Genomic DNA, 26729 nt, shown 5'->3' with positions numbered 1-26729 from the left:
CATACAAAAGATACATTTCCAGACAGTAAGCCATTCAGTGCTGCAGCTATGCAATACACATCATATTTACTCACCTAGAAGACACTGATAATACATAGGCACAAGACATACATAAATCATTCAGAAACATCTGGAAAGTTCTGTACATTAACCTCTGTACACTACAGTTACATTAATGGAAACTCTCCTAAAAAAGATATTTAACCATTTAAAACCAACAACCTCAACTCCCTCTACACTGCAATTAGTAGGAATCAAATACAGCTGACTCCTGAGATTGCATTACTTTCAATGTTCCTGGGCTCCCAGAAGCAAGCAAAAGGTTCTCTATTGAGATTTTTCATTCAAGCAATGCACCTGGTAATCCCAAAAAAATGGAAATCATCAACGCCCCCCTCCAGGCTAATGTGGTTGGAGGAGTTAGATCACATAAAATATATGGAGGAGCTTTGTGCCAGAGACGAGATGAAACTAGACAATTTCCAAGCCACCTGGACGCTATGGAATCCGTTCCGTTTCTCCCAAGACTTAGGCCCATGGCTTGAAAGGGGGTCACTCCCCAACACAAACACAACCAATGACCCTTCGGATACTACCAGACCCTGAAAACGTAACCCTCAAATCAAGATACGAGATGACTCCCCCCCCCCCCCCCCCTCCTCTCCTCTCGCCCCTGACCAAGCCCCCCCCCCCCCCCACACACTCAACATTCCAGCCCTCTTTACTTCCCCCCCTTCTTTCCTCAATCTTTCTTCATAAGAAGCTGTTATATTAGATAGATATGTTTAAGTTTTCTTTTTCTCAGTCTAACCAATCAGTAACTGAAGCTAGAGATACCAGAAATTAATCTGAGAAGTTATAAGTGTCGAGGGTCAGTCTGTTCAAACAGACTGGTCAGTTATGTTGTCCGGTTCCAAATTGACCTACGTAGGAGCGCTCTTTTGAGAGTCAAAGCATTGACCATTACACACGGTATATGGTGAAACAATGAACTCTATTTTATTGTCTGTATCTCTTGGCTTTTATAGAAGATCGTCCTCGCAGGGACGCGACTTGTGGTAAAACAGGGAATAACCTCGTGATTTCCATACATCTTAAACTCATGACTTTTATATCTGACAATAAACTTTGACATTTAGACTTGTGATATATGACATTTAAGAAATAGCTGATTTCACATGACTTTCAGACGAGCACATTATTTTTAGAGAGAGAGAGCTAGCAACCTCTTTGCGGTTAGGCCATGTCTTGCTAAATTCCGAGACATCTGCTCTTGGAACTTCCTGATTCCAATAGGTCAGCTCTGCAGAGCTTGTGTCTCAATAGTCATGAGTTCTGTACACATACAAATATTTGCAATATATTCATTTTGCTAAGATGGATTTGTTAAGCAACATATATATTCATTTTGATAAGCAACATATATATTCATTTTGATAAACAACATATATTAACTCCTTCAGCCCCTCTTGGCCCCTATCATTCCCCCATTTTGGACATCAGGAAGACACACGCAGGGTCCAGTTCTATTTTGAAAAGTCATAGTCGAGGTAGGTCCTATTGGTCGACTAGCCCATATAAGGCGTCTCCAGTATGATGTTACAATACTAGTAGCGTGCACAGGTACGCACGGCAGGGGATTCCCTAATCTTCACCCACACCAATGTCCCTCCTGGAGATAGTCCTAATGGTGAACACGTCCAGGTCGCGTTACCCTGACCTTACACTACCTAGTGACAAGACTGGAAGGAACCGCCGTATGTTCTGCCTACCTCCAGCAGGGGGGTCGGCCTACACAGGGGCTGTAAAGGCTTTTGCCGTACATTTGCTCACACAAGAGATTATGACTTTGATTATTATATATATACACAACAGCATGACAATTATGGGGAATTTTGAGGCTGAGTTGATCCAGAGGAAGGCGAAAACCCTTTTAGGAAAAAGCCAATTATCCTTGTATAAAAGGGAAAAATTCCTTCCTGACCCCAAATATGGCGATCGGAACAAGTCCCAAGATCACAGCCGACATCTGACTTTTTAAAATGTATTATTGTTTTCATGAATCTAAACAAATCTCTTATCATTTGTGTGAAACATAAAGTGTATGTTCGACCGCATCACAATAGGGACAATATTCATATACATTAAGAAAGGTATTTTCCTGGATAACATTGCTCTCCTCTACATCACTATCGTTATGCACTATTGAATATATATCGCGAAGTGTCTTTATTGGGGTGGGGATAGACAGTAAGCAAGTCCGTAAAATATCTTCCCCACTCCGAAGGTTGGGCATGCACATGTGGGAGATATTCAGTACGTCTTTTGCAAAGTATTCCCACATGTTGGGGTGTCCTTCCGCCCAAACAGTCCATCTTCTTCTTACATCGACAGTTGATGAGGAATTGTCCCGAAAAGAGAGTAGTCCAAGAAAACAAAGGGTAAATAATACACCTATCCAGACTATCAATGCTGGTGTCCAGGTTGCCATCCCCCTCCCCCACCCTGGGTTGGGCTTATTCTCCACCCCCCTCGTGGTGCTGAGGCGTTGGAACTTTCTTGCAGTGTGAGGCATGAATCCAAGTGGGTTTGCCTTCTAGCTTGACCGAGGTGGGAGTGGTTAACAGCACTTGGTATGGTCCATCAAAGCGAGGTTCCAAAGTCTTTCTGACGTGTCTCTTTACCACCACCCAATCTCCGGGATTCAGAGAGTGGGATCCTTCCAAACTATCAGGGTCTGAAATAGAAGAGAAAACTAGGTCGTGCGTTATTTTTAGCTTTTGGCATAAGTCCTGCACAAAGGAAGTAACTTTATCATGACCCAGGGATAGAGCTTGTGGGTGATACAGTCCTAACCTAGGCACGGAGCCAAAGAGAATCTCATAAGGAGACAGTCCTGTTTTCCTATTTGGCGTGGTCCGTACTGAGTAGAGGGCCAGAGGTAGGCACTCGGGCCAAGGTTTTCCTGTTTCAACCATGGCTTTCTGTATCTTAAGTTTGAGGGTGCCATTGAGTCTTTCTACTTTTCCGGAGCTCTGTGGATGATAGGGGGTGTGAAACGCCTGCTCTACTCCTAAGGCGGACATGACTTCCTTCATTACCTCACCAGTGAAGTGAGTACCACGGTCGCTCTCAATGGTCTCTGGTACCCCAAATCTGCACACTAACTCTGACACAAGTTTTTTTGCAGTGGCCTGGGCAGTGGCCTTCGGGACCGGGTAGGCCTCAGCCCACCCAGAAAAGAGGTCAATGCATACCAGGACATACTCATACCTTCCTGATCTGGGCAGCTGGATGTAATCTATCTGTAGTCTCTGGAAGGGGTACAAAGGTCGCGGAGTGCACTTCCGAGGGGTCTTTACTACTTGACCGGGGTTGTGTAGTGCACAGATTTCACAAGCCTTGACGTATGCCTTTGCCATCCTGTCAAATCCCGGAGCGTACCACATTTTCTCCACCAGGGCTACCATGGCATTACGAGAAGCGTGCACCTTTCCATGAGCCAAAAGGGCCATACTAGGATAGGCAGCCGCAGGTAAACACATACGGGAACCCATCATCCAACCTTCATTTCCTTTTACTGCCCCTGCACTTGCCCAGCGCTCCTGCTCTTGCCCTGAGGGGAGTAGGTCCACCTCCTTCTGTGGTGGGACAGAGAGGGTCTGGTCCTTGGCAGGGGGATCAGGATCCTCCTCCGCTGGGCAGGACCTGGTCTGAACTCTGCACACGGGTGCCCTCCAGTCCAGCAGGGCTGCAGCCTTAGCTGCTCCGTCTGCCTTCTCGTTGCCTCTGCTTTCCAAGGAGTCCCCTTGGGTGTGTGCCTTTACCTTTATTATGGCTACCTGCTTCGGGAGCATGATAGCTGACATTAAACTACTTACTGCCTCACCATTCTTTATCGGTCTGCCTTGAGCTGTTAGGAAGCTCCGCGCGCGCCAAATCGGCCCATAGTCATGCGCAACGCCAAACGCGTACCTGGAGTCCGTATAGATATTAGCAGTGACTCCCCGGGCTAACTTGCAGGCCTCGGTCAGAGCGCACAGCTCCGCTTCCTGTGCTGACATATGTGGGGGCAAGGCGCGGCCTATCAGTACTTCATTCATTGATACTACAGCAAACCCTGTCACAAATCTGCCCATCTCATTCTGGTATCGTGATCCATCCACAAACATTTCAAGGTGGGGGTTCAGGAGTGGCTTATCTGTGACATGAGCAAATCCAGCTGTCTCCTGCTCCATCAGAGCAGCACAGTCATGCTGGTGCTCGGTGTCAAAAGCTTCCTCTTCGCCTAGGGAATTGACAAAAAGTTGATCCCCTGTGCTTACTCCCCCATTTGAATCAGTGTTACCTAATGGCAGTAAGGTGGCCGGATTCAAAGTTGTGCAACGTTGAAATGAGACATTGGATGAAGAGTGTACTGCAAGTTCCATTTTAACCTGTCTAGCAAGAGACAGATGTCTACGGCTCACCTGTGTCAGAATTCCATGTACGTCATGGGGCGTAAGGACCACAAGAGGGTAGTCTAGGACCACCTCAGAAGCTTTCTCAAGTAGTGCTTGTACAGCCAGAACTGCTCTTACACAGGAGGGTGAACCCCTGGCTACTGCGTCAAGATGTGCACTGTAGTATGCTACAGGGCGCTTTTTGTCACCATGCTCTTGTGTGAGGACGGCAGTAGCATGTCCCGCCATCTCAGTCACGAACATCTGAAAGGGTTTATCATAGTCTGGCAGACCCAGTGCTGGAGCACTGGTGATCTGTATTTTCAGCTGATGGAAAGCTGACTCGGCTTCCGGAGACAAAGCAAATGGCTTAGAACTCAGACAGTCGTACAGAGGCTGCATGGTCATGGAGGCAGAGCGAATCCACGGCCGACAATATGAAACTAACCCCAGAAATGTCCGCAACTGAGCATGGGAGGCGGGGAGTGGCATGTCCTCCACCACCTTGGTACGTTCTGGCGTGAGGTGTTTTGTACCAGGACCTAGGCAGTGACCAAGAAACACAACATGAGATTTGCAAAACTGTAATTTGTCTTTACTGGCTTTACACCCGCTGTCTGCAAGAAAACAAAGGAGGCTGAGTGAGGCCGCAACACAGGTAGGTCTGTCCGGTGCACAGAGTAGGAGATCATCAACATACTGAAGCAGGGCCACACCTGGTGGGACCGTCCATGCATCAAGTACAAGCCTCATACATCGGGTGAATTGATTTGGGCTGTTTTGTGCCCCTTGTGGTAGGACAGTCCAGCAGTACTGTTTTCCTCGGAACGTGAAGGCAAACAGGTACTGGCAATCGGGGTGTAGCGGGACGGACATAAATGCATTGGCGAGATCGATCAGAGTGTACCAACAGGTTCCGGATGGTATGGTGGACAACAGAGTGTAGGGATTGGGGACCAGAGGTGTTTCTAGGATGGTCACCTTATTGATTTCTCTTAGATCGTGAACCATCCGGTAGGTATCAGGTTCGCCTTTCTTGCCTTTCTTTTTAACCGGGAAGAGTGGCGTGTTAGCGGGTGAGACGCAAGGTTTTAAAGCATTCAAGGCACATAACTCTGTAATAGTGGAGGCTATTGCGTCTTCCTGTGCCATGGCTAGGGGATACTGGCGGATCATGGGGGCTTTTTCCCCATCTTTGAGATATACCATGACTGGGGGTACGTGGAGATGGCCCAAGTCTGTCTTCCCTTTTGCCCATAGGGTCTCTGGCACTGCTGAGAGAACCTGTGTATCTTCTGGGGTCAACACATATACAGTACAAGAAGGAGGCGGAGTGACCAAGTCTGCTGCCATGAGACAGAATACTTGGTGGTCGGCCGCAGAGGTACTGACATGAGCCTCACCGGAAGGATGGAGCTGAATACAGCACCCCAGGGGTCCCATCACATCGGTTCCCATGATGCAATCCCCAGCGGGTGACACCAGGAAGCGAGTGAGGACTCGTGACCCTTGAAAGGAGACTTCTATGGGCTCGGTCTCACGCATGGGTGTTGGTTCACCGGACACTCCAACGGCTATGGCTATGGAGTCTGAGAGGGGAATACTAAGGTCATTGACTTGTGAGGTACTGACACATGATTTAGTAGCCCCTGTGTCAATTAAAAAGGGCACCTCCTTCCCCTGGATTTTTAGAGGCTGAAAAATTTGTGGCCCACGTGCGTCAGTAACTATAAGGGACACGGGGGAAGGAGTGCCAGACCTTCATTGGTAATTGGTATACCCGTTATTTCCCTGTGGGCGGGATGATGTGGTATTGGCCGTACTTCCCTGTTGCCCCCTTTCGTCTGACATGTTCTGTCTAGTGCGTTTAGGGGCTCTACAATTACGGGCCAAGTGTCCAGTCTTCCCGCAGTTATAACACTTACGGGTCTCCCGCCTGGGGTCGTTAAGTCGGACTGTGTCCCCCTCCATGGTGTAATGTTTAACCATAACACCCTTTGCGTGGTCTTCTGTGACCATGACAAATCCTACAGCTTTCTTATATAGATCACGCGGTTTGGCCTGTCGCCAATCGGGGGTACATGCTTTAACGCGGTCAGACAGGCGCTTATCTATTCCTTGCATAAAGGCTTCACAAAAAGCAGCATTACGTATGGCTTTTGGACAATCATATAAACCCAGATCTCTGCCAACTTCCTCTAAACGGCCAAAGTAACATTCAATAGACTCGCCCTTGTTCTGTCTACACTGGGTTAGGGCTGTACGTCTCTCTTGGGCTTTATCCTTAAACCAGGCTTTAACCTTGTCCACATATTGAGTACCACTAAGTAATGTCTGGGGGTCATCTGGGCGATCTTCAAGACCACAAAATTGAGCAATACTATTGTAAAGGCCCAGAGGACATTTTACATTCATAAGACATTCCATATCTGTCCAAGTGGCAGAGTAGTTTTTCTGTATGACTTCCAACTTTCTATGGAAAGCTGCTGGCTCTGTCTGGGGATCGGGCAGTTGCTGACACAGTGCCATCTGGTCTGTGGCGCTCCAGGGTCGCCATGTAGTGACTGTAGACCCGGGAGTTGGTCTATGTGCGTCCGTGGGTCTGTCATTAGAAGACGATGGTCTGTCGGTGTCCTCTTGTCTGACCGTGCCCAATGGTGGACTCGGTCTGTTTGGTTCTCTATAATGGGTAGTGGAGGTTGTAACTGGGAACAAGGGAATCGGTTGTCTACACTGATCCCTGGGACGTGGAGTCCCACATACTGTACAGATTTCTCTAAAACAGGCATTCTGTTGACCACAACGTGGACAGTCCCAAGCCGGACCTCTATTTACTTCAGGGCCCGGGGATCCTGATTGAGGGCTGTAGGGAGGTGTATCCATCTGGGCAGTAGCCTGTGGATACGTAGGAGGCAGGGGCGGCAAATTGGGATACAGAGAATTAAAGGGATTATTTGGAGATATTGGTGGAGCGGCCGGGACGACAGGAGAGACTAATGGAACCGTAGGGGTTTCCATGGGAACGTCTATTGGTGGCCGGGCCATAGGACAATAAACTAAAATGCCCTCGCCTCGGGATTCAGAGTCCCAGTGTTCGTCTTCTGCTGTTTTAGAGCAGTCCAGAATAGCCTTCATGCCTTTTTCCAAACCCTTATTTCTTATTTCCTTTCTATGCTTATCCTCATATTGTGACCAAAATTCATAATTGAATGTTCCCGCCTTCTTAAGGCCTATACGTTTGTAAACTTTATAGGCTTGTCTGCAAATGTCCTCCCCTTCTCTATCTTTAATTATTTCAATAGGAGTCTGATATATCTTAGATTGTTCAGAACCCATGCTTTGACCACTTCCAACTATTCTTCACTAAGTATACAGGACGTATATTTCACACAGTAAACTAAGATAATCACTGAGACTATCTGGGAACACACAGTTCCCTGTCCCGGAATAGATTTACAGAACTAAAACGTGGTCAACTTCAAACACTAGGATTCAGGGGAGACCAGACTTCGCCTCTTAGGGAACTTTTAGTAATATTATAACAGATCCAGAGTAACAATATGACTGCCAGAAATGAGACTATAACAATGACAATTATTTCAATCTCCAATACAGACAACATGACTCTTTAAGTCCCAATGAGTGAGTTCTTCCGTCTAGGACAGTTAAATGAACTTATTCACTCTAAAATATGGATGGGGCAGAAAATATAGGAAACAGGCAACAACCAACCTCTAGTCCGTTAGAGACACACAGATCTAAAGAATCCAGACTGTATAATAGTAAGATAAGCTCTTACCTCTACACCGGTGTTTTCCAGTCTGGGGTCTCAGGATCCAGTATCCACGTCAACGGGCCAGGAGTTTGTTTCAGTCTACTGGTTGCGATGTCCCGTAAAGATAAGCCCCGCCCCACGTTGGGCGCCAAAAACTGTCGAGGGTCAGTCTGTTCAAACAGACTGGTCAGTTATGTTGTCCGGTTCCAAATTGACCTACGTAGGAGCGCTCTTTTGAGAGTCAAAGCATTGACCATTACACACGGTATATGGTGAAACAATGAACTCTATTTTATTGTCTGTATCTCTTGGCTTTTATAGAAGATCGTCCTCGCAGGGACGCGACTTGTGGTAAAACAGGGAATAACCTCGTGATTTCCATACATCTTAAACTCATGACTTTTATATCTGACAATAAACTTTGACATTTAGACTTGTGATATATGACATTTAAGAAATAGCTGATTTCACATGACTTTCAGACGAGCACATTATTTTTAGAGAGAGAGAGCTAGCAACCTCTTTGCGGTTAGGCCATGTCTTGCTAAATTCCGAGACATCTGCTCTTGGAACTTCCTGATTCCAATAGGTCAGCTCTGCAGAGCTTGTGTCTCAATAGTCATGAGTTCTGTACACATACAAATATTTGCAATATATTCATTTTGCTAAGATGGATTTGTTAAGCAACATATATATTCATTTTGATAAGCAACATATATATTCATTTTGATAAACAACATATATTAACTCCTTCAGCCCCTCTTGGCCCCTATCATAAGCTATAAATGTTGATAGCATCAGAGTTCATACTTATATTAAAAAAAAAAAAAAAAAAGTCTGTTTCAAAGAATAAGACAGAAAACTAGACAAAGGAAGATAATTGAGGTTAATGTAAGAATGTTTATTTGATGAAAATGATACCACAATTTTGTAATTTTCATATCTGCATAACAGACAAAATAAAAAACTTTTGAACCATAAAACCAACAACCTGTTGGACCCCAAGCACCAGGGCTTTCCTGAGGGCAGATCATATCAAAATAATCTCTTTGATTTCTTCGACTACATCAAAGGGGTGGATTTAAATAAAGCCTTTGATACAGTTCAGTAAAAAGATTTTCATTGATCCATTCACATGTACGTGTAGATACCGCACGTCGATACGCACAAGAAATAGATCACAGCATGCTCTAGTTTTCTGCAAACCATGCAGTGTGAGCCCTAAACATTTCTATAGGCGGTGTATGCAATGCTGTCCATACGCAATACATTGCGTATGGGCGGCTTTTTCATATGCAACCCCGCTATGAAACAGAGCAGGAAAGTGTGTGATACGCAGTGCACTTGCAGCCCTACGCGGTCTTTGCCAATAGAGACGGTTTTTATAAACATTCATAAAACGCTGTGGGGAGACCCACAATGTTTTCCCAATATGGCCGAGGACATGAGGCCTTAATTTGTATAGCCTGGAGGAGAGGCGAAAGGGGGGACATGGTCAGAACCTTTTATATATGTTATAAGTATAAATACGGTTCAGGAAATGTTAGTATTAGGATACCAAACTCTAGAACAAGGGGGCATTGTCTCATATTAGTTGGGGGAAAATCAGAAACAACGTGAGGAAATATTTTCTACTGAAAGAATAGTAGATCCTTGGAGCAAACTTCCAGCAGACGTGGTTAGGAATCAACAATAAATAAGTTCAAGCATGTCTAGGACAAGTATATATCTATCCTAAGAGAGAAAGAAGAAGGAGAGGAGATAATACAAGGACAGACTAGATGGACCATGTGGTCTTTTTCTGTGTCCGTTTTCTATCTTTCCCCTCCGGAGGCTGAAAGACTGGGTGCTCAGTAAAACACAGTGGAAACCCAATCTTATATGGGGCACATTTAGATGCTGTAGCTAGGGCAGCACCATCTATAATTACAGCACTGTTGCTAATACCCAGTGTAAAATCTATACTACTCCATCTTTAGTACTCAGTGGGAGAACAGGCTCTTATCACAATTCACCTTTTAATCCTTCCTAGAGAAGCTTGTAAGTGGCAAGTGACCGTTCTGCTCAGAAACAAATCTCTAGTGAAATGTTCAACTGTGTTTGTTCTTTAATTAGCAGCCAGCTTTTTGCACAGTTAGCATATTAAAGATCACATCTAGAATGCCCCAGCTTATCCTATTAATATAAGTCTTGCTTTAACAAGTCATAAATGTTCTACTGTAACACTTAATCAATTCTATCCTTAAATTCTTCATCTCTCATAAAGAAAGATATAAAATCAAAAACTGAAATGAGGCCTCATGAGGATAAAAAGGCTAGTGTTAATAATTATCAGGGAGAGTGAAGTGGAGTCAAATTAGCCATAATAGAGCGCAGAGTGACTGCCAAAGTCAACTCTCATTATCAAAAAACTCATTAGGAAATGAAGAGGTGGAAATCCCACTGGGCTGTACTTCTCTCCGATGCTTTATCACAGATTAGTTTTCTGAATTCTTTCAAACCAAGAGCTCTTAAATCACCTTTTTACATATTAGGTTAATCTACAGCTGTTAAAAATTGTAGAACTGACAACTGTCTAGTAATATCTTATTTAAGCCCTGAACTACATGCTTCATCAATGATCGCAACCACTTACAGTAGAATAATTATACATGCACTCATGCAAAATGATGCACAGCAAAGCATCACAAAATATTACCTAGAAGAGAAACTAAATCAGGGATTTTCTAAAGGAACACTTCCTGTACTTTTACAGTTTAGGCATCTGCAATCTGTTATGGTGATTAAACTAATATATCTGATGATCATTAACCCCTTAAGGATGCAGGCCTTTTTTTTCAATTTTTGTTTTTTTCTGCCCCTTTTTTAAAAAATCGTAACTCCTTTATTTATCCATCGACGTAGCTTAATGAGGGATTATTTTTTGCGGGACGAGTTGTATTTTTCAACGGTGCTATTTAAAGTACCATATAATGTACTGAAAAACTTTTACAAAATTCTAAGTGGAGTAAAATGAAAAATAAAGACATTCCGCCATCTTTCAGTGCGTTTTGTTTCTACGGCACACAAACTGCAACAAAAATGACATTACTTTATTCAATGGGTCAGTATGATTATTATGATACCAAACTTGTATAGTTTTTGTTTTGCTGTACTACTTTTATTTTTTTCAACTTTTTTAAAGTTCTTTTCTGCCGCTGTCTTCTGAGTGCAATAACATTTTAATTTTTCCATTGACATAGTCGTAAGAGGGCTCATTTTTCCTGTAGTTTGTTGGTACCATTTTGGAATATATATGACTTTTTGATTGCTTTTTATTGTACTTTTTCTGAGAGACAGGGTGACCGAAAAAGTGCATATCTGGCATTCTTTAAATATTTTTTTCGGACGACATTCTTTGTGAGGGGTTAATAATGCATTACTTTGATAGATTGCACTTTTACAGACGTGGCTATTCCAAATGCGTATTTTTGTTTTATGATTTAATAATAAACAGCTGACACCCACCCTGTATGAAGAGAGGTTACCCCACGATCTCCCTTCATACATACCCCTGATGCTGCAGGACGTAACTGTATGTCCTGTAGCATTAACGGGTTAAAGGGGTTGATCAGTTGCAAATATTGATGGTTTATCTGTAGGATTAGTAAGGGGCTACCACCCAGGATTCCCATCAATCAGCTGTTCCATGGGTCGGTGTGCTTGTGTATTGAGCTGATTTCTGCAGGAAAGGAAAGTCTAGTAGCAATGGGATCAAACTGAAAGGGAGAAGACACAAATTAGATATCAGAAAAAACTTTCTGATGGTGAGGGTGATCAATGAGTGAAACAGGTTACCATGGGAGGTGGTGAGTTCTCCTTCAATGGAAGTCTTCAAACAGAGGCTGACAAGACACCTGTCTGGGTTTATTTAGTGGATCTTGAATTGAGCAGGGGGTTGGTCCCGAGATCCCTCCCAATTCTACCGTTCTAGGAGTTCTGTTCCCACTACAGTAGCCAGGCTTGTTATTACACGTAATTTCCCATTGAAGTGAAGGAGACCTTTGCATGTACCAGTAACACCAAGCCTGACCACTACATTAAGAACAGAGTTGTCTGCTACCTACAGAAAGCATATCAATGTAGGAATACATCGGCCCAGTGAACAGCTAAACAGTGGGGATCCTGGATGGCATACTCCCGCCGATCTACTATTGATGGTCTATCTTGCGGACCACCAATGGTTTACAACTGGACAACCCTTTAAAAAATATTTGTTTGCCTCAAGCAAGGAAAATATTTGGACTAAAGCATTGTCTGCTAAAAATCTAGAGAGCCATTAAGTTTTATTTTTTAGTGAACCTGATCTAAATATAATTTGACAATTTTTAGTAGGTGTATGCTACTCGGCAATCTCCTAACCAAGGATCTTTCTTTTCTTGGCATGAGCTGTTTAGGGACCTTCATTCCCATTGAATTGTTGGTCAATCCAGTCCAAAATGAGAGATATGGGTGACTAACTTATTCTTCTTATCAATTTTATTGTGATTGGCACCCAGATATTTTGGCCAACATGAGCATTGAATGTATATTTGGCAAGAGAATTGTAGCAAATATAGAAATAAGATGCTTACTTGTAAATGGTCAACAGCTGATATTGTTTGGGCCGAAGCTGTCATTTTGCACATTCCCCCCCACCCCCTCTTTTATTCTCTTCTGTATTCATGCACACTTTTGATCAACACTGTAGATGAAAATGGTTATCTGCTTATAGATAGTTTTTACAGTGTTGTAAAAATACAAGGGCTGCCAGCAGAGGCGTAACTTGAAGCTGCTGGGCCGCAGTGCAAAAACTAAAACTGGGCCCCCAACTATAAAGCTTCATTGATAGTATTGGTTTCCAATATTGGAAAGAGAGAAGTTATAGGCCCCCTAGGGCTCCTGGGCCCAGGTGTGACCGCACCCTCTGCACCCCCTATACTTACACTCCTGGCTGCCAGCTACTTGAGGACTGTAAGATCAAATGAAGTCTAATGCTAGAGATGAGCTGAAGTGGAGACAATTGTCTCTGCTGCCATAGCAAACAAAGGAGAATATGGTTGCGTGCTGCTTGCATTATTAAAGATGCAGACATTCTTTACTGTGTTATGGTCCTATTACACGGGATGATTGTCTGGAGCTCAAGCGCCTGACAGTTGTACCAGCAATTATTGCTCCTTTGCTTTCAAACATGGCCAGAGATTGCTTTTAGCCACCCACGTCCTTTCACAGTAAACAGGCAGTTTATAGATGAATGACTGCCTATTTACATAAGTCAACCATTGTTTCATTGTGATGCCTGCACAAGCTGAATGCCAAATGATAAGCGATCGAATTATCGTTTGTCGCTTAGTCGCTGACATTTACACTGAATGCTTATCGTTCAGATTTGCATGATCTAGTGAGAATCTAAACCATAATCATTCCATGTAAAAGGACCCTTAGGCTTCCATCACGTACACTTTTATTTTTTGTCTGGCTTGTAAGAAAAAGAAAAGCGCTATGAATTTCATGTATACCTTTTATAAGCAAATTTTTTGTGGCATTTTTTTCTACATAGACAAATTTGACACATTTTTCTCAGATATTTTGTTTCTATAGATGAATCTTTAGGCAAACATATGAAAAAAAACATAAATGCTGCATTTTGGTAAAGTCGCCGAGAACCCAAAAAGCACACCGAAAATGAGGAAAAAGTCCCCAAAAATTTCACTGCATATTATATATATTACATAATTTAATATTGATCTACAGCTAACATCTGGCCATGGTTGATTTTCTGAAAAAGGCTGCCATTTGTCCTAAAAATTCTATGTGTGTGTAAAACAACCCTTGTGTAAGAAACAAATATAAGTATGATTAGTGCTCCAAACAAGGGAATAAAACAGTAGGAGTTTAAAATGGACTCACCTAGTGAGGAACTTCCGTGGATTGACAGGCGTCCATGCCTCCAGTACAAGGTTGCTTCTAATGTGGTGGTAATCCAATCCACCACCAAAACCCCGGTAGGTGTCCAGGTGCTGGAGAAGCGCGTCACTGGAAATCCACAGGTGAAAATGGTATCTCGGCCATATAAACAAGCAAAGTTATAAATTTAGAGCTCTCCTGGTGGGATTAGTAGTGTAGGGAATAACAGACGAACAGTGGAGAGGAGAAAATGTTTTGACTTCACAGAGGAGTCTGCTGCTTCGCCGAACTCCTCTGTAATCCAGATCACCTCAAAGTAACCTCAATATGCTGGTATAAGTGCAAGATATTCTTATCTTTTTAGGTGTGGTGATATACAATATACATCTATAGCTAGTATAATTAAATTAGGTCTCTTTCTTTTTTGCATGCCAGTCTAAATTATGGTAGTATTTACTAAATTTATTAAGACACACTCCTTTTAATACATTCTACACTTTACCTGTTTGACAATCAGGAACTTGAATCTGCACCCACTATGAGCAGGTATAGATTTGGCCAAAAATGTTCATCAGTTCCCACCTACTCTAAATAATCTAGCCTAAACTACTGTCTCATGTAGACCACATCCATTTTTAAAATTAATTTCTTAATTTAGTGAAGGACGATAAGTCACAAATTATGCCACTAAAATGTTGCAAAACGTGCGCTAAACTGCTCTGAAATGTGGTTTTACATGAGAAATCTGGCCATTTAAAAATTCCATTCACACAAGCCATCACATGCTGCTTCCTTTATTATTAGAAACTTTCATTCACACAGAGCAAATAAAAAGCATTGCTAATACTTCCTTCAATGTCTGTAGCCTTGTATCTTCAAACTATTAGACATGCCAGCATATTTCTGCACATTTGTACAGAAATGGGCAACTAAAAGCTTGAAAAATACAGCATTTAGCTACCAAATTTGACAGCCAAAGAAGACTGGTCATGTTCTGATATCTTTAAATTCAGCTCCTTTGAATGTATCAACTATACGGTCCTCACTGTCAATGAGTGACATTAGATTTGATTGACAATAGGCGGTCATCAACACTCACTGGCAGTGAAATCTGACATCACCCATTGATCATGAACAGTGAAGACCACCCATTTGATACATTCACAGAACAGGTAGTCAAAATTAAGAGAAGCCTGTACAGGGGATCAGTAGTGAGTAGCAACAAAAGAGACCCTTGGAGTCAGCAAGGCCATGGCTGCAACGCTATGCAGCTGTCTCTGCTGACATAACAGGTCATCTTCAATGTACAGTACTCCTTTGATTCATGTATGCAGCACAGCTGAATTTTCTATACCACCTTCAGTAAAATAATGTGATCATCTTCTACATGTATTCTTCACATATTTTATATTGCCCTACTAGAATTGTTCAACCAAGTCTTGCTTCTTTCCAACTGCCTACCTGTAAGGCCAGGCTCACATGACTGTGTTTACCTGCAGACCGCACGTGTGAGTGCGCAGCAAGTACGTAACGACATGCGTACTTGCTGCGTGACCCCAATCCCCACACACTATCTTGGCATATATGTGTGCATAATACACGCCAAGATAGGACATGCCACAATTTTTTTGCGAGTGGCCCAATAGAAATCAATGGGTTAGTGAGTGGCTTTGCATGTTGCGCACGCAAAGCGCAATGGCAACACACCCATGTGAGCCCGGCCTAATACAATCCAGATAGTGATTGTCCTCCTAAATCATATTTGAGTTATATTTTTAGTTTGCTTACTAATTTCTTACTTGCATATGTTTTATCGTTTTATTTATTTACATGAAGCTCTGTTATGCAATGGAAAATTTCATAAGCATGTTCAAGAATGCTTTGTGCCACTAGTCATTCGTTACATCGACCTCATGGAGTCTTCAATTGCACAGTCTATTCACAAAGGATTTGAACAAGAAACTTGGCAACCAGTGAAGTAAGTTGGGGTTTTTTGTACTATGGTTGGGAGTGTTTTTCTGCTATATGCTAAAGAAGACAACATAGTTAACATTAAAGTTACGACATAGCATAGAGTTCTGCATACAGAGCGACAATTTAAACATTTTCAATTTTTTATATTTCTTGAACTTATTTTGTTGAGAAGAAAAAGTGTCGTGTTCAAAGGGGTTATCAGGGGAGATGGGATGAGTGAAGTTTTCAAATATTCATTTCAGCCAATTTTGACAAAAAGTTCAATTCAGTTCAAATTAGTTCAGACCAATAAGAACTTCACCAATACCTCTAGAAGGTGGTGGCCGAGACAAACCACCCTAATTTCAGAATCACCCTGAATTGAACTTTTAGCAAAAGTTTGGTCAACACTACTAGGGACACCGTTTTTTTTATTTTTCAGAAACCTGCTCAGCCAGCAGTGTTAACAAAAGTTTTATTCCTCCTGCCCCCCCCCCCCATTCCACCAGTGCTAGGTCCCCACAGGGCTTCTTTTTCAGGAGCAGTGATGACGTCCTGACACCATGTCTTGTGCAGCAAACCTGTGAATAGTGGCAGTGATCACATGGCCCTAGTGTTTGTGATGTATTTGCACTTTCCCTGCACCTAGAGATGAAGACCATTGGGAAGCAGGGAAGGTGAGTATGACTATTACTGTAGGCTGAGAACGTTTTTGAAAAAACAAATGCCCCAACCCTTTTAATGCTTTTTCATTTGTGCACATGTGCAGTGTTTGCCTTCTTTCAGATGTCCTCCGCTATTGCTTATAGGCTGTGCTGACTTGTTTCTGATTTATACGCAAGATAGAATATTACAACAAAAGAATCTTAATAACAATCATTTTTGAATGGTTACTAGTTTTATTTAACCAACTCCTCAGTGACTTATGATGCTTTATAACCGGTGGCTATCAGCCATTTCTAACAGCCGCCATGAACAGCTACGTTCAGAGCTAGCTCATGGCTATTTAACTGCTTAAATGCCATGGCTAATACAGACCATGGTGTGTAAGCAACTGGACAGAGGGAGAAGGCCCCCTCTGGCATTCCATCTATCTACCCATATCGCCGGAAAAATTACAATATACTGCAATCATGATGTATAGATCTATAGAGCATATTTAAACTATAAATATCACAAATTTATGGATTTTTTCGAGAAGTGACATACCACCCGAGTTATGCTTGGTTTTTTGGCGAATTATGGCACACTGAGCTCAAAAGGTTGCCCATCACTGGTATAGACCATCAATAGGTTACAACTGGACAACCCCTTTAATGTGGGGGAAGTCTGCTGTAGGGTCTGATATTCATATAGGCATTGCAATATCCTAGTGCTCGTCTATCACCCAGCGTAGCTCTCAGGTACACATCTCTATGGAATACCTTGTGCAACATTCAGGCCCTTATATCCCGTTGGAAAGCAGCCGGTTCATTGTGACAATTTAGTATGGTAACAGGGGTTATTTGACTCCGAGAGACTTTGCTGTGGGTTTATATGTCCCTAACAGCTGTGTCTTCTCTACTAACAGGATGCTACCTTTGGTGAGTGTCCTTGCCAATCATACTAAAAGGTTAATCTGTCCCTCTAGTAATGACAGGCTAGTGCATCCAAGACAGCTACCTACCTCATCTCTATTTTGTATGTAGTTCCTATTTTCAAATGTTGCAAGTTTTTTTTGTGTATGTTGTATCCCTTTCCCCTATATCTTATTACAAAGTTTAGCAATTTTTAAATTGGAAATAGATTGGTTTACCAATAAAATAAAGGGAAAAAAGAAAACAAAAACAAATGATTACGAAGTCTAAAATATATTAATGTTTTAGTGTTTTTGTGATTTAGGATTTTTTCTTTTGAACCAGAATAATGTGCCAAGAAGGTTCAGATTGTACCAACACTTTAGTATTAAAAATAACTTTTTGTAAAGTATATAGATTACTGAAGGAACTATATCACCATTCATTTTATTCATTAAAACCAGATAGAGAAACAGCTTCAACTTTTCTAAATCTATTTTTATTTTCTGATTGTAGAATTTTTTTATCCTGTTGTATATACATGACTATGGGGGCTACCATCTTTACTGAGCTATAGTTAACAGCATTAAGAGCATTTAGAAATGAGCTTTACAGCAGCTTCATGGGCCACTCACACAGTGGACAAGAGGGGACCAATTGACTTGTATGGTTGACAAATCACACCAGCCTTGTTGCGGTATCAAATGATTTCTAATTTATTCTAAGGTGTATGTGGTTTATATACCATAAATGACATCACAGGAAAAGTACATACCTCTAAGATTAATAATAATAATACATGATAGGGTACAGCGAAAATGTTTAACATAAGTTACACCTTTTAATGTGTAACTATAACATACATTGAAACCTTTATGAATTCAGTGAAAAGGAATGCAAGGGGGGGGGGTCTGGGAGACTCTAATCTTCTGTCTGTCTCCATCTGTACCATTCACTGGTATAGAAAAAGTTTCGTTTAGCCCCTTTACTACTTATGCTAGCATCTTGCTATATCTTTCTAGTCTACTATCTAATAGAAAAACAATTAAGTGATACATTGATCTACAATTTTCTTAGCAGACTGTTCTATGCATGTTCTGTGACTTGTATAGGGGTTACTTTTCAGGAAAGGGGAGTAGATATGTACAGCTAATCACTAATTGTGAATGGTGAATCCTGTGTTATCTACATGTAGGTATTACCTTTCAGTATATTCCTATCTGTCATGTTAAGGCTCATTTACATGCAAAAACAATCTTTCGAAAGATTGACAGGTCTGGTGATCATTTTGCATAAAGTACTAATGGGTACTAATGCCTATTAGCACTCTATCAGCTTCATTTGCATGTTAATGAGCCTCCAGCAGCTGTTTGCAAAACCTAGCATGTAGTCTGGACTTTGCACTCTGCTGCATTGTCTTCACATGGGCTGCTGTGGACTGTCAGCTGAATACCATGTAATCTGCTGCTTCCGTGGAGAAAACAGCATGTGGTCACTGCTATCTCTCTCCAGCTTAATGATGGATTTTATGCTCATCTAAAAATCATTTTTCTGTCGAAGAGTGTAAGATGGAAGGGTTTACACGCAACTATTATCGCTCAAAAGCCATTGTTTGAACGGATTTTTAGCAATAATCGTTGCGCATAAATGGGGCTTAAGTGAGATGACTACTGTAAAAGTTTTCTCTGCCAGAACAGAAAGTATCAGACTAGTATTAGGTTCTGTGGTCACTGTGAAAAATGCAGAATTTAAGGTTTTTTTTTAAAATATAGATTGTGATCAATTTTTTTTCAAACAACAATGTGTAATGAAATGTTTACCAAAAAATGTGATTTTTATAACAGGTAATTTTCTGTTGCTACTATGTTTTATATTTGCTGATGTAATTCTCTAGACTGGCAATGGTACTATTATTACCACTGCAAGCAATCAAATGTTACGTCCATAAATGTCATAAGAATAGTTTGTTGAGTTACACACATCCATTTAATTATATCAGTCTTCGTGCCCATACATTTATGCCAGTCACAGTATGCATACTTCTAGTCATAGTAGCCATAAATTGCAGCCATTGTTTTATTGTAAAGCTAAGCAACCTGTCCTGATTCATATATGCTCCTGCTTCTTATTTGTGCAGGCAAACTGTTAACATCTATTTGCATGTATTGTCCTTTTTCCAATGCTAAACCTAGCAGTCAGAGATCAGCATGGGTAGAAGATTTGGCTCATACAACCATGTGTGCCCGCGTGCCATGTGTGAGAGTATCGGGTGCCAGCATGCAATGAAATGCGCACTTTCTGTGTGCCACTAATACCCATACACTTTCTTAGCACGTAACATGCACAAAAATAGAGCATGCTGCGTCTTTTTTCACAAAAGTAATATGCGTGTGAATAAACCGCTGGTGTGAGTAGCCCAATACAAATAAATGGGCTCTTGGCATTGCGTGTCATGCAACGCACAGTGATAATACCCCTGTGTGAGAATGGCCCAACGCTGAATCCATACTTGTAAACGTGTATCTGGAAACACTTTGAAAATTGTTTCTGTTTGTGAACAGTTTGTAAAATACTGGAAACATGTTTGAGCGAAACAAGATTTGCCAAACACATTTGTAGGTTGTTTAGCATCCAGACCTGCCATAACGGGTTGGTTCTCATGGAAGATCCACTTTTCTTTTGATTACCATATACTAGAGTCATTTGGTTTTAGCATTCATTAATTCGTTTTAGCATTCACTAAGTTTTTTTTATGAATCAAATTTTATTAAGATTATCCATAAACATCATGCAATGTATTACAACTGTTAACTTATATTCTTTACATTAACGAACTTGAGTTAGCGTTTCGCTCAGAAGTGTCTTATTTGACCATTTGCATTTGTTAATCTAGGTCTTACCATCTGAGTATATAACACAAGAAGAGGGAGGTGGGGGGCGGAAAGTGGGGGGGGGTCGATTCGGTATGGGGCTCGTCTGATTGGTAGGTCCGGTCGGTTCTCCACCCAGCAGCTCCCGCCCGACACCCGACGGTCTAGCAGTGTCAAGCAACCTGAGTCCCTTACGTTTGCTTGTCTCTAGGTTGAAGTGTTTTTTGCATTTTTAGGTCGCCATATCTCTCTGCAGTTTCTCAGTCTGCTTATGCGTACAAGTGAGTAAGGCTGGGATCTCACAGCTTACCCCATCTAGCGTTTGTTGTTTTGTGTCGCGTACCCAAGGTTATTTGCGCCGCGCGGCCCATGTTGGGTTTCTACTGCATGCGCTTCCACAGCTCCCATTTTTTCAAGAACTTGTCATGTGTCCCCGTTTTCCAGCTGGTTAATTCTTCTAGGTTGTATAGGAGGTCTACCTTCTCCCTCCATTGGTCGGTTGTAGGTGGGGTCTTTTGCAGCCACCGGATTGGGATAAGTCTTTTGGCCACCTCGATGAGTAGGGCTATCATGTTATCTCTATGTGGTTGGAAGGTAGGTGATGGCCTGCTGAGGAAGATTATGTCCGGCGTTAGCTCAAAGTCAGGTCTTACGCTCTTGATTGAGTTCTCTACACCCTTCCAAAAATTGGCTAGGGTGGCACAATCCCACCATATATGGCGATACGAACCCGTCGCTGAGTCGCACCTCCAGCACTTTTCATGCGGGGCCAGCTTATGAGCAAAGAGCCATTGAGGGGTCCTATACCACCTGGATAATAATTTGTAGTGGCTTTCTTGAAGAAGTACGCAGGGGGAAAAGCCAAAGGCCCTACGTAAGATAGCTTTCGTGTCTGAATGTGATAGTGAAATGTCTATCTCTATCTCCCAAGAGGTCAAATATGCCGGTTTGGATACTTTCGTTGGGGCTACGTAGTGAGGCAGAGCCTGCTTTATGCCTATGCGTTTTGAAGGGTTCTCCCGAGCGAATTTCTCGAATGGCGTGGACGGTCTGGTGGACCTGTATTTCTTTCTAAATTCTTCTGCTATTTGAGTGATGTGTGCTTTTTTGTAGGAACGAGAGTTGCGTTTCCGGGAAGAGGGATTGGATTACCTCTGTCGGTTTTTTGTTTGCTAGTTGTTGGATGTCCTCTATTTTCCTATTTGTGCATTTAGCCCATACGCTTCTGGTTGCCGGATCCGTCAGGGTTCCCACCAATTTGCATATTGTACCTATTGGAGCTATTGGGGAGGGGTCCGGTGCTAGCGAGTCGCCCAGTTTAGCCCAGGTCTCGAGGGGGCCCCTCAGCAGAGGGTCACATCTATTGAGTCTATGTGCGCTTTTTGAGGGGTGCCAAAGATCTTCCAGCCACATCCCGCCATGTGTGGCTCTGGCCAGCTGTTGTAGGAGGGGATCTCTCGTTGAGTTCGCTAAGTCCCACCAGTATCCCAGTTGTATGGCTTTATAAATGTCGTGGGCACAGGGCATATCTATCCCTCCCTCCCATCTCCTCTTTGTTAGGAGAGTATGGGCCACTCTTGGCCTTTTTTGTTTCCATATGTATCCTATAAATCCCGCTTTGAGAGATTGAAAGAATGCGCTTGGGATATGGACTTGTAACATACGAAGTTTGTAGGTGATTATAGGCATAACATAAGATTTGAGGATGTTTTTTCTCCCAAACCAAGAAAGGTAGGGGAGGTCGTATGAACGTAGGAGGTTTTTGACATGCGTTAGGAGTGGTAGAAAGTTGGCGCTATATAGCTTTTCCGCTTCTCTGGTGATTTTGATCCCCAGGTAATCGATAGTATTTTCTAGCCAGGTAAAGGGGGATAATGTCTTGAGTGTTTTACTGCTTTCTCGTGGGACTGATATGTTTAGTATGTTTGATTTGCCGAAATTTATTTTAAAGTCAGAGATGTGGCCAAAATTCTCCAATAGAGTCACTAGTTTGGGGATACTCTTGTGGGGGTTTGATACGGTGAACATGATATCATCGGCGAATGCTGCCAGCGACATTGTCTCCTGTCCTACCGTGATCCCATCTATTTCGGGGTGTTGTCTCACTTCCTGTAGGAGGGGTTCTACCCTGACGCGTTCCGTTGTAGATGTTACAAGTGTTGTAGATGGGACAGGGTGTTGTTAACTCTCAATCTGGCGTGGGGGCCCTTGTACAATGAGAAGATTGCTGTTATCAGTTGGTTAGGAAAGTTATAGTGGTTCAGGACTTTTTCTAGGTATGTCCAATTAACGCGGTCGAACGCCTTTTCAGCGTCTGTCCCTATCAGGACCGCGGGGCTTTTGTGTTTTTGTGCGAATCTCATTGCGTGGAGAATTCTATAGCTATTGTCCTTTCCTTCCCTTCCTTTTATGAAGCCCGATTGTTCTTTGTTTACTAGTTTGGGGAGTAAGTCCTCCATTCTTTTACTTAGTAATTTCACCCATAATTTAACATCTAAATTAATTAGCGATATTGGTCTATAATTATTGCACACTTCTGGGTCTTTGTTGTCTTTGTGTATGAGGGACACGTGGGCTTCCAGGGCTTGTTTGGGGAGCTCATTGCCCTGCAGTAGGGAGTTGAAGGCATTCGTTAGGTTGGGGATTAATATTTTCATAAAGGTTTTGTAGTAGGTTGCCGAGAACCCATCAGGGCCTGGGCTTTTACCCAGCGGGCAGGATGTGATCAGTTCTTCCACTTCTTTTTCTGTTACTTGGGAGATTAGTAGCTGGGCGTCCGTTTCCTCTATTTTTGGGAGTTTTAGTTTGCTCAAGAACGAGTCTATTTTAGTTCTTAGTTGTTCTTGGTCGTCTAATGTGGGGTTCCCTCTTATGTTATATAGTTTCGCGTAAAACGAGTGGAAGACTTTTGCTATGTCCTGGGTAGTTGTCACTGTTTTCCCCGTATTGTCCTTGATTGAATTGATCTGGTTTCTGGTGCGGGCTTTTTTGAGTAGTGTGGTCACGAATTTACTTCCTTTGTTCCCTTGTATGAAGAGTGTTTGCTTTAAAAATAGGTGTTTTTTATTGAATCTGGACCGTAGAAGTCGTCCCAATTCTCGGCGCTTGTCTATAAGTTCGTCTATCCTGTCTTTAGCTTGTGAGAGTTTTGCTATTCTTTCTAGCTTCGCGATCTGGGATAGAAGATTGTCTATCTCTAGTTGTTGAGCTTTTTTTGTTCACTAAGTTGAACATTGCTTACATTCCTTAAAGGGGTTTTCCAACAACTTAAAATTGCTTCACAGCCACTCGGTTCTTCCTGTTGGCTGCAGCAGTCACGTGTAATGGTCAGCAGCAACCAGGAAGGACAGAGTGGCTGTGAAGCAATTTTAAGTTGTTGGAAAACCCCTTTAAGAATGAGACATATGCAGTGCTTCTGTAGCAGTCAGGAGGAAAGCTTTACCTGACAACTGATGAGAGAATGACTGTAAAATGCTTCTTTGGAAACTTTTGTAGAAATTATCATGTAGCGTCATACACTGTATAGAAGTTTGCTTCTGACAAAGGAAGGGTGGAGTTTATCATGGAATATTGTTGGAGTCTCCTTTTAACCTCTAGGCTGGGTTCCTACGGGACAGAAATCTCGCGGCTTGACCGCACCGGAAAGCTGCGAGATTTCCATGGGAGAGCCGCAGCTTCAAAACCTGCGAGTTTTGGAGCGGTTCGGCCGCCGGCATTCCGTTGCAGCTTTCTCTCCCCATAGAGAGGAGTGAGCCACAACGGGAAAAAAAAAAGAATTGACATGCTGCGGCTGTCAATTCCGCGCCGCTTCGCACGGCTTTGCAGCAACGAATTGGCCTCCCTTTGTGGACGCGATTTTTGCTAAATCTTGTCCACGTGGCTAGCTAATCTCGGGATTAGAAACCGCTGGCGGATTTGCCACACAGAAATTCTATACGGAATTTCTGCGGCAAATCCGTCCCATAGGAAGCCAGCCCTAGGGTTGATGAAAAATGTACTCAGAAGAATTGATGCTGTTTTGAAGGCAAAGGGTAGTCACACCAAATATTGATTTGATTTAGATTGGGCTTTTGTTTATTCACTTTGCAGTTTGTTAATTTACAAAAATAAACTATTAACACTTCTATTTTTGAAAACATTCTTCATTTGCAGCATTTTATTTACACCTGCCTAAAACATTTGCTCATTAATATACATGTACAACCACATTACACACACAATAATGACAGGAACGATAAACATCTACTTCTAAATGAGTAACCATTTGATATGGAGGGAGAAAGGACCCTGCCCGTGATTCCTTACAGTCTATAGGAGAAGGGCAAAGGAGACAGTAGGTGGGAGTAGAAGGTGCTCTGTTGTGGTGACAGCGCAGTTAATGTAGGCTTGTCTGGAGATGTGGGTTTTCGTTTTCCGTTTGAAACTTTTCCAGGAGATGGGTTTGATGCATTAAGGAACAGTATATTATAATTGTGTATAACTGCTGGGCAAAAGTTTTACAGCACCTCAATTTTCTAGTTTTTATTGATATTTACTACTCATATTAATGTCTCAAATATACTTTGTTTCACCAAATTAAATCTAAATTTTTGACTTCAAAGCAGCCACCTCTCCCTAATACAACAGCTGTAAACACTCAAGGCATTAATCTGCAACTGCATTCAAATAATGTTGAGGAATTTCTTCCCAACGTTTTTGCAGAAGTTCCCACAAATCTGCTGCACTTGTAGGCTGCTTTGCTTTCACCATTCTGTCCAGTTCATTCCAAACAAGCTCAATGGGGTTTAAGTATGGAGACTGTGCGGGCCATTCCATTCTTTGAAGCCTGCCAGCTTTTCTTGTCTTTTAAAAGCGAGTTCTGGTTGTAAAGCAAATTTTCAAAAATTCCAGGTATGAAAGGCGTTTGCCCCATGTTTATGCATAGCTGGTTAGGAGTATAAATCGAGCAGCTCTTCCCTTCTTATCCTGCCCTCCTTTTTTGATGTTCACCAGAATCACTGTTTTCCAAGATGGCTGCCGCATTCCTGCTAATATGCAGTTTGAAATTACATTTCTCACAATTCCTCACTCTGTACAATCTTCCTGTACAATTCCTCACTAAGCACTACCCTGCTATTAGTTAACAATCCGGTCCTGAGAGCTGAAGATGAAAAAAGGCATCCCTTGTCATTCCTACTGATCAAACCTGATGTGTAACACTGGAATGCTTGCATATCATATCCAGGGCAATCTGTAAAGAAACGCTTCTGAACTGCCAGGAGAAGTTAATGGTTTTTAACGCTACAGACAAAATATTCAAAACAGAACCGCATTGTAAACTTGAATAACTTTTGATTATTAAAATGCTGTGGTAGCTCCTTTTCTGTTTTTTTTAGTGGCCTTTGGAATCACCAGACTTCTTTCTGTCTGAGTTTCCTACAGTTTCCCAGTGCCTTTGTATGGTATTGGAAACTATACTGACCGCCATCTTGGCTTTCTTGGCAATTTCTCTGTAATACCAACCTACACTTCTAAGGGTTAAAACTGTCTGTTTGTTGGTTAATTACCTTTTTCTTACTATTATAGCAATGTGCTTTCTCCTGGAGAGCAAAACTGTCCAAATCCTGCCTTTGAGGTTTTACTCCCATGAGCGCATATACAGCACGTTTTCATGCCCGGGTGTATTTATGCTACCCATGTGAAGCCTTGGTTTGCAATGAATTCGTTCACATGGGCAACTATACGGCACATAAATATGTCGGCAGCCTGAAAAAAAGGACATATATGCGGCCAGCGCATATACGCTTGGCCAAAACATAGTTCAGGAACTATGTTTTGGCCAATATATGCCAGCAGGTCCTATAGACTTCTATGGGAGCAGGGAAAGAGAAGGGAGAGGGAGGCATTTTTGCAGTGTCCAATGCTGCAAAAAGCTTACAGGTGTCTCTATATAGGCACTGAAAGGCATCCCGAGGATTTTGGCAGAGCGAGGGTTTTCCAGTCTGCAGCGTATTTTTTTTTTGCTAAAAATGACACTCGCGGTCATGTGAATGGACGAGAAAACGCTGGCCGCGATCGCGGAAAAACGCCCATTCAGGTGCTTATGCAGAGCAGGCTTGAAAACGTAAAAACGCCGGTGTTGTATATCCACTCGTAAAGAGCCCTGAGGATGTTGTAACGCAGTCTGTTCCAACTTTGGTTATGTAGATTCAGATAGTTTGAAAGTAAT

At 42.4% G+C, this 26729-nt stretch overlaps 1 protein-coding gene across 6 annotated transcripts in view; it reads left to right on the top strand.

Annotated features, from left to right (window-relative positions):
* Positions 1-26729, top strand: part of CADPS2 (calcium dependent secretion activator 2) — a 458085-nt gene that overhangs the window by 297230 nt on the left and 134126 nt on the right. For all 6 annotated transcript variants that reach the window (XM_066591847.1, XM_066591846.1, XM_066591844.1 and 3 more), the window contains exon 19: positions 15979-16120. In XM_066591847.1, the coding sequence (XP_066447944.1) occupies positions 15979-16120 (142 nt within the window). The remainder of the gene's footprint in view (positions 1-15978; positions 16121-26729) is intronic.

Source organism: Eleutherodactylus coqui, chromosome 2, assembly GCF_035609145.1.
Source record: "Eleutherodactylus coqui strain aEleCoq1 chromosome 2, aEleCoq1.hap1, whole genome shotgun sequence".
Classification (NCBI taxonomy): Eukaryota; Metazoa; Chordata; class Amphibia; order Anura; family Eleutherodactylidae; genus Eleutherodactylus; species Eleutherodactylus coqui.
Note: the sequence above shows the minus strand (reverse complement) of the source record. Positions and strands in the feature narration are given on the sequence as shown.